Source organism: Anser cygnoides, chromosome Z (assembly GCF_040182565.1).
Source record: "Anser cygnoides isolate HZ-2024a breed goose chromosome Z, Taihu_goose_T2T_genome, whole genome shotgun sequence".
Classification (NCBI taxonomy): domain Eukaryota; kingdom Metazoa; phylum Chordata; class Aves; order Anseriformes; family Anatidae; genus Anser; species Anser cygnoides.
Genome location: NC_089912.1, coordinates 69,752,257 through 69,761,094, shown reverse-complemented (window position 1 = coordinate 69,761,094; position 8,838 = coordinate 69,752,257). Strand labels below are relative to the sequence as shown.

Below are 8,838 nucleotides of genomic sequence, written 5' to 3'. Positions count from 1 at the left end.
CACCACACCTCCTTAGTTGCCTGTCCCTCCTGAACAGCTTGTAGCCATCCATTGCAGCACTCCAGTCATGGGAGTGGTCCCACCATGTTTCAGTGCTGGCGACTAGGTCATAGTTTGCTTGCCACACAATGGCTTCCAGCTCCTCCTGTTTGTTGCCTCGTGCTGTTTGCATAAGCATAGAAGCACTTCAGTTGAGCCTTTGCCTGCACCCCCAACACTGGCATTGCTCCCCCTGGCTCATCTCTAGCAAGCCTCGTTTCATCCCCATCCTCCTACGTGCCTAGTAGAAAGACCTCTCAACAAGCCCTGCCAGCTCCTGGGCTAGGATCCATTTCCCCATTTGAGACAGGTGGGACCCATCTGCAGCTATCAAGCCAGCTGCCAAGTAAACTGTCCCATGTTCAAAAAAGCAAAATTCCTGCGATGGCACCAGCCTTTCAGACATGTATTTATCAGCTGGGTTTTCTGGGCCCTCTCAGTAATAACAGGAAAAAGGATCCAAGCTTGTAGTTTTGTGTTAAAAAGCAAAATCAACAGAACAGAATGCTAAAGAATGCTGCTCCCACGGGACAAAGCAGTAACATCACAAAGTTTCTGCTGAACAAAGCTCAAGAACAGGAATGCTGCAGCTTCTGTGTTTCCTGCTTTTAAACACTTAGTAGTTATACAACCTTAAAAGAGCTTTTCACTTTATCATTGTACTGAAGCATTAAGCACCCTGAACAGATGAGTACAAGATGAAAGATGGCTGCAGAAAATTGCATGCATTATGAGGCCTCAACTTTGCCAGTCAGTACAAAGAAGCAGAACAAAACCCATCGCACCTTTTAATCTCTAGAAGGGAAAACAGTGCCACCCACTGCTTTTCCGGGGGATCTCCTTGCCTTTTGACACAGCTGCAGAAAGCTGCACTTGGTACTTTGCAATTACAAAATAGCCACCTCCTGCTGTCTTGCCTTCCTCTCTCACTCCAAAACTGGGTTCTTCTACCAGGCTATGCATCTACACCACTATTTCAGTCACTAGTAAAGCTGCACAAAGGAAAATCACCCTTCTGTGAACTTGTTCTACCACAGCTGGACCCTCAGGATAGACAAAGGCTGAATCCCAGAAAAAAAATTAATTTGCTTCCCGTGGGAGCAGGATTTTCTTTGATTTTACATCAGGTGTCTGCAGACATTACTTACAATGCAACATACACAGTTTCAAGCTGAAGGTGAAAAAACATACCAGACCCATCTGTGATGATTGTCTGCCAGGTCACAATATGCAAGTGTCTTTTAAAAGAGTGTTCTTCCATTCATTTTTTAAATCACCCCTTCATCACACCAGAAAACAAATGCTACCAGTCACTCACTTCCAAGCAAGCTCATAGTTCACTCTTTAAAACCAACATGCCTACTCAGTAGTTTATCTTCTGTTCCCGCTTGGAACAGGCAGGATTTTAATCCGAGGATAAGCAATGATCAGAATTAGAAATACTCAAGCTTTGCTAAACAAAAAAGAGTATATTACTTCCATCAAAAAGAAACCTGTACTGAGGTACCCGGTCAGTGCCACAGCTGGGCGCATACTTCTAGATTACCTTTAACTGGTGAAGAAAGCGGAAGCCCTGTTTTTTCCCCAAAAGAGCAAAGCATCGATTACGTAACTCTCTAAAACTAGTCTCTCATTAGAAAAATAATCTGCAAGCCAGTTCACAACATGAAGTAGGATCCCTACGCGTCTGAAGGACGCGCAGACAAGTACTTCAAGCCAAGTCACATGTGACGCAGTACTCTCTCTACAAATGCAAGCTGGACTCAATCATTTTTAACAATAACACTAAAAAATAAGAGGTCAGTGGCAGCATACAGAACTACAGAAAATATGCATTTCACTATCTGAAAGCCAGATACCTTGTTAAGTATTCCTAAGCAGTCCTGACACTGTGGATCTTGTTATCAGGGATCCCAGTCATGTCTTTAGCTCAGCTATGCTTTACTGGAAATAGCCCGAAGACATCCAGACAGCAGCAGTGACACACACCCTCAAGATGTGCACAGCTGAAATCAAGGTCCCATGCTAAGGGAAGGCATGCAGACTGCAAAATCATTTGAGAGTGCCCTCTGCAGTTCCTGAGGTGACAAGCACTAAAATGTGCATGCATGTTCATAAGAGAATCTTGACCTGCAAGCAAGTTTTATTGTGCTTGTACTACTGCTCAATAAATGCCTACACAGTTCACTGGATATGAAGCAGAAGTGCCAACCCTTTGCCACTAAAAAATCGCTTCCTCTTCTGAGCTCAATTTCTCTTAAAAACATAAGAGCAATGAAGAATTCATTTTTTTCAAGCAGAAAATTAGCAGTTTTTCCACTGTACAGTTTCCAACTCGTAATGTGTTGCTGTGCAACCAAGAGAGCTCCTGGTAGAAACCATCCACACGACTCTGAATGAGGAACAATATGCTTTTCATAGTAAGTATACAAGGGGCAAAGGTATTCCAGACATTTATTTTTCAGTGTACAGTATAATACAGTTCAAGTTAAGAAATATGGACAAAGGTCATGAAATACGTGTATTGTGTTTGCTAGACATAGTTGACTAAGAGCAAGGCATATTCCAAGCCCGTACTCCACAGAGCTACAATGGAGTTCAGGCATGGGAACAGGAATTTTAGTTTAATGATTTACAGCTCTTTTGGTCTGTTTAACAGAAAACGAACCAACTGAAGCAGAACTTCATCATTAAAGCCTTTCACACTACCCTCTTCGACAGCATCGTATAATGGCTTACTGTCTGTTCCCCAACAGATATTCTTCCGAGGGTTATTTTTAACAGTTTCTACAGTTAACGCTAAAGTGTTCAGCTGGAAACAAAAGAAAGCAAAGTATTTTCCATCAGTCACTACTGCCTGTGATACAAAAGGACGCGTCACATCTGCTTCATTCCAGAATCCTGCAAAATAAAGAAACAACCCGAGTTACACAGGCCTCAATTCTTATCGGCACTGATGTGATCTAACCACCCACCCACCCCTTCTAGGATTTTTACACAAACAGGCATGCGATCCTGAAGTAAGGCTGCTGACATTTTACTTTTCCTCTCACTGTAGCTTCCTTGAATTCACAGAGCTGAAAGAAGACACTGAGCCACTTAGTCATCTCATAAAATTCCTAAAATTACACCTAACGCCTTTCTATCTAACGACTGAGGAGCAGCCAACTGCAGGGAACAGCCAACTGCAGGACTGAGGTTTGGGCGGTATTACACAAGGAAGTATGTTTCTGCATAATTAATTCTCCCGGATTGAAAGCACTCAAAGGCAAAGTTTTAAATAACTCCCTTGAATAAGTTCTGCTTCTTTCACTGGTTCAATTAAATCTTTACGGACCTGCTTAAAGGACGGCCTTCAGAAGAAAAAGCACAAAAAATGACTGCATGAGAGAAAAGGTCAGAGAATATTAGAGCAGGTGTTCATCAGGAGGACAGGACGACTTTTACAGACTGAATGTCTTGTAGTCCCAAAGCTGGGAAAAAAATTAAAAAAACCTTGAAGAAAATAGGGAGGCCTGTAGCTTGTATAGTCTTTTAGCTGAAAGTAAGAGACAGGTAGCAGAAGCAAGGAAGATAAGGGATAAAAGGTTAAAAACAAGGAGAAAAACAGCTCCAGGATGACCAATAGTAGCCTTTTGCTCATTAAGGGTCATTTACATATTAAAAATCACACCCATCAAAATGATGATGTGTGGTAATGTGGGATTTGGTGTTCCACCCCCGCTGTTCCTCTGTAATGCGCAAGCTCAGTAGAGAAAAGTTAAGCTATAGCTATAATAAGATAAGTAATAGCCAATCAAATGTAGCCAAGGAGATAGTTTTCACAAGTTTGCTGCGTATAAATTACGGTGATTCGAGTCAGAGGTGTGCTTGCTTTGCGAAAGATCGCCAAGCACCTGACTCTGCAGAGTTATATATCTAATTTAACTAAAAGACCTTTATGTGGATTCCAACTGAGTGCTTATTGGCGCGGCATACCGGGCACCAACCTATGGACAACAGTCTTACCTTGATACATTGCTTGAGCTGCTGTCCAGGCAAAGAGACTTGCGACACCATTAGCTCGGTAAACAACTTCAATCTGATCCTCAAGATTCGCTATTTCAAACCTCTCCCTTTTGAGTTTATCAGGAATCAGGTGAAACTGCGTGTGGCCATAACAGCACGGGTCTGCTACCTTTGACCCTGTGACCACCCCAAAAGAAAACAAAATGAGGAGGCAGTGTCACACAACGTTCTTTATGATGCACACAAACAAGATTTTACTGTCAAGCTCCAAGCAGATCAAAGTTAAGACCTCTACCGTAGGGCCTCGTAAGTGCAGAGCCATCCATTTCTCTGTGAGAACGGAGGGCTTGCCGAGTCCAAAAGATAACATACTCAAATGTCTCTGAAGGATATGCATCAGCTCAAGTCCGGCTTTTCTACTAAGTGTCTGTTCAATTCCACTCCTTCAGATCAATCCTGAGACAGAGCAATATATGCTCAAGAGGATGCTACTCCCCACTACATAAGTGACATAGAATCTTTGTTGAGATTCACACGCTCTATATAATAATTAGAAGAAAATAAATATAAACGCTCTCTCTGCTGAGAGAAGGTGAAAGGTCAGGGGTTGCTTTTTTTCCTTTCAAAAAGTAGTTAACATTTCATGACTGGAAACTCTTACCTATAAATACCTTGTTTTCATACTGCTTTTTGAACAGTGGCAGTTTGGACGGTTTGTGATCAATAACGGGAACATCTCCAAGGTCTGACTCCAGCGGCACAATCTTGAAGAAAGCAGAAGAAAGAACAGCCACCCCATAAGTCGTGCTTCTGACATCTGGCTTCACGTCATATCCCATTTCTTGACTAGACACCGGAAAATACAAGTTTTCCTTACGTACCCCATATACATAATTTATTTACTGAAATCAATGAACACTATTTTTGCAAGAGAACCTCCTGTCTCACAACAACTGCTAGTACATGCTTGTTATAATGATGTCTGAGTTTTCTGCAAATTATAAACAACATTGCATGAAATGGTGCTAAGATGATCAGCAACATTTCTAACAGCAAACTAACCGGAACCACCAGGCTGAGCTCACTCTCCCTCTTGCTGGTGTGCTATGTTATGTGTTAAGGGGCACTACATAATTCAAAAAATACAAGAGGTGCCCATGCACCTTAAGCGCTATTAGCAGGTAACAGAGCTTGTGTTCAAATTGTCTTTCTGCCCCAGTTTTGGCTTTTATTGCCCAGACACTTGCTTCAAGATTTTGAGCATCTGACCCTAATAACCTAAACACTGTACAACCACTTTCACAAGAAATGCTCAGCATCAACAGAAAGCAGAGCGTGGGTTTCATTGTGCAGTAGAAATGGGGCAATGGAGACCCTTACAGTTGCTACACAGGTAGCATTCTGCCAAACTAGAAGAAAAAGGTAAGGATATTCAATCAGCTCCCAGAAAACTCAGCGTTCAAGAAAACAAGAGCCTTTAGCGGGTAACAGAGCTCACATTCAAACTACGTATGCTCTCTCCCATTCCAGTCCTTTCATCTCCATTTCTCTCATCACCTTAAATTCTGAGAAGAGGACCTTGCCCATCACATTTCTCACTCTTGATTCCACTTATTCGTACAAGCACAAAAGAAGTTAACAGCCCCAGGCACCTAAGGGCAACAACGCATACCTAAAGCACAAGAACGATCACGCTGAAGTTCAGAACACCATCCCACTGTCTGAAAAGCACTTAACACGGCAAGGTGTAAGAGCGTTATCATTTGAGAAACACACCAATGCACTCATTATACAACTGATTAAGCGGGTCCTCCACATAATACTATCACCACCAGCAACACATGCCACAGCACAGCTCCAGCAGCAGTCAGAAGCTGAAGTGAAAATACACATTAGTAAGTTGCTGTTGAAAATATCCACACCTCTGGAAGTTGCTTTGGTACACGCAGCTGGAGGTGCGGCTTATCATCTATCTGAAACCGCACAGGATCGACTCTACCTTTTCGATGTCCGTGCACAACAACCTCCTCACCGTGATGCCAGTAGTAGTTAACCTCAGGATTTAGGTCTGAAACAGAACAGAGAGGGAGAGGCATATAGACATCACCCGTCTGCATTTTCAACCACCCCAATTCTGCTCTGTAGCTGCAGCAAAATGGGAGAACCACAACCCACTTATACATGCCAGCAGCAATGACGTGAAACAGCGTCCCTGCTGATGGACAACAGGCAGCGACACCAAGCACACTCACACAGACAGAGCCCACCGCCCAGTGTGCCTGTAGAATCCTAGAATCATTAAGGTTGGAAAAGACCTTCAGATCATCTGGTCCAACCATCACCCTACTACCAATGTCACCCACTAAACCATGCCCCTAAGCACCACGTCCAACCTTTCCCTACACACCCCGAGGAACGGTAACTCCACCGCTTCCCTGGTCAACCCCTTCCAGGGCCTGACTGCTCTTTCTGAGAAGAAATGTCTCCTCATTTCCAACCTGAACCTCCCCTGGCACAACTTGAGGCCGTTCCCTCAAGTCCTATCGCTAATTATCTGAGAGAAGAGACCGACCCCCGGCTACCCACGACTTCCTTTCAAGGAGCTGTAGAGAGCAATAAGGTCTCCCCTGAGCCTCCCCTTCCCCACACTAAACAACCCCAGTGCCCTCAGCCGCTCCTCAGTTCCCTCGCCCTCGCCCGCCCCCGCTCCGCACCAAGAGACGAGGCCGCCAGCAGCGGGTTGCGGCCGCACAGGGAGGCGGCGAGGGAGGAGACGAGCTGCGTGAGGAAGGGGCCGGGCGTGTGATCCTGGTCGCGGTAGAGGAACGGCCGCCGCTTGTTCTGGTAGAAGCTCTCCTGCAGCAGCGCGTCGCACGCGAGCGAGCGCAGCGCGCCCAGGTCCAGGTCCGCGTCCGGCGCCGCTCCCGCCGCGGGCCCCGGCTCCTCCGCGGCCTCCGCCGGCGGGGGCAGCCCCGGCACGAAGACGGTCCTGGTGAAGCTCCGGTACCAGCGGTCGGCGTTGAGGGCGAAGGTCTGCGGGTGCACCGTGTACTTGGGCCGCTGCAGCTTCCCGTACAGCCGCAGCTTCTCCTCGATCGAGGCCGCCTCGTGCACCTGCCGGTGGAAGTGCTCCAGGCGCCGCCGCCGGGCCGCCTTGCTCCTGGCCGTGTGCGAGGCCACCACGGGCGGGTAGAGCGGCCCGGGCGGCGGCGGCACGGCGGGCTCCTGCGAGAACCAGCGCCGGCCGAGCCGCAGCAGCCGGCAGCCGCCGGGCGCCGCCATCTCGCAGCGCCGCGGGGCAGGGCAAGGGCGCGGGGCGGGGGCCGCGCGCCTCGGTTGGGCGCCGGGCGCCACGTGACCGGGGCAGCCCTCCAATCGGCGCGCTCCCCAGCAAAGGGCTGCCGGGAAGCGAAGGGAGCGGCCTTCCCGGGAGGCGCGCCGGGGTCCTCCCGGTAGGACGGCGCAGGGTCTGCGCATGCGCCGCGGCCTTCCCTCGGGCTTCCCGGGACGGGAACTACAGCTCCCAGGAGGCGCTGCGGGAGGAGCGGCGGCGGGCCGACTTCTGGGCTTCGCCCCGCCCGTCAGCCGGCCGCTGCCCCGCCCGCCACAGAACAGTGTGCGAAAGCACCGCGTGTACGCGTCTTACCCGTAGCTCCAGGGAGGTTGGATCGAGCACTTCCCTGGGCTTTTCCTCCAGCCTTTCCCAATGCATCTCAACACTTCCAGTGAAGACATTTTTCCTAATGCCCAAGCTAAACCTCCCCTGTTGCAACTTGAGGACGTTCTCTCTTGTCCTATTGCCTGTTGCTTTGGAGATGAGACAGACCCCCATCCTGCTACAATCTCCTTTCAGGTAGTTGTAGTGAGATAGGCCTCCCCTGATCCTACATTTCTCCAGGGTGAACAACCCCAGCTCCCTCAGCCGCTCCCCGTAAGACTTGTTCTCTAGACTCTTTACCAGCTTCGGTGCCATTCTAAAAAAACTGAACACAGCACTTGAGCTGTGGTCTCAGCACAGCTGAGTATGGGGGGAAAATCACGTCCCTAGTGCTGCTGGCCACACTATTTCAGGTCCAGGTCAGGATGCTGTTGGCCTTCTTGGCCACCTGAGCACACTGCTGGTTCATACTCAGCCAACCATCAACCAATACCCCCAAGTCCTTTTCCGCTGGGCAGGTTTCCATTCTCCCTTCCCCCAGCCCATAGCATTGCATGGGGTCATTGTGCCCCAAGTGCAGGACCTGGCACCTGGCCTTGTTGAACCTCATACACTTGGGCTCGGGCCATCAGTCCAGCCCATCCAGATCCCTGCAGAGCCTTCCTACCCTCAAGGAGATCAAAACTCATGCCTAACTTGGTGTAATCTGTAAACTTACTGAGGGTGCACTCGCTCCCCTTGCCCAGATCACTGAGAAAGATATTAAAAGGACTGGCTTTGGTGGTTTTACTCAGGTGGGCAGCCAAGTTCCACCACAACTGCTCTCTCACTCCCCGTCCTCAAAGGGTAAGGGGGAAGAAAATATGACAAAAAGCGCTCAAGTTTTGAGACAAGGACAGGGAGATCATTTACCAGTTATCGTCACAGGTAAAAAAAAATCAGCATAGGGAGATTAGAGAAATTTGTTACATACTACTAACAAGCTAGAGAAGCGAGAAACAAATAAAAGAAACTAAAAACACCTTCCCCACGTCCACCCTATTCCACCTCTTCACCCTGAGCGGCACAGAGGACTGGGGGCTGTGGTCAGTCCCTGACACTTCGTCTCCGCCGCTCCTTCACGGTCACTCTCT

The 8,838-nt window shown here is 48.0% G+C and overlaps 1 protein-coding gene across 1 annotated transcript; it reads right to left on the bottom strand.

Annotated features, from left to right (window-relative positions):
* Nucleotides 1-2,476: 2,476 nt before the first annotated feature.
* LOC136788943 (large ribosomal subunit protein mL65-like) lies at nt 2,477-7,357 on the bottom strand. Its single transcript, XM_066988044.1, has 5 exons — nt 6,762-7,357; nt 5,970-6,115; nt 4,709-4,811; nt 4,048-4,224; nt 2,477-2,940 (listed from the first exon to the last, which is right to left on the bottom strand). Exons 1-5 carry the CDS (start codon nt 7,327-7,329, stop codon nt 2,672-2,674), a joined length of 1,263 nt encoding a protein of 420 aa, XP_066844145.1. The 5' UTR covers nt 7,330-7,357; the 3' UTR covers nt 2,477-2,671.
* Between the last annotated feature and the right edge of the window lie 1,481 nt (nt 7,358-8,838).

What these genes read in the sequence shown, in the direction of transcription:
- LOC136788943 (XM_066988044.1), bottom strand. Translation starts at nt 7,329, where the DNA reads ATGGCGGCGCCCGGCGGCTGCCGGCTGCTGCGGCTCGGCCGGCGCTGG. An exon ending in TGAAAACAAGGTATTTATAG is followed by an intron (nt 4,225 to 4,708) that starts GTAAGAGTTTCC and finishes GGGTGGTCACAG; the next exon opens with GGTCAAAGGTAGCAGACCCG. An exon ending in AGCTCAAGCAATGTATCAAG is followed by an intron (nt 2,941 to 4,047) that starts GTAAGACTGTTG and finishes TTTATTTTGCAG; the next exon opens with GATTCTGGAATGAAGCAGAT.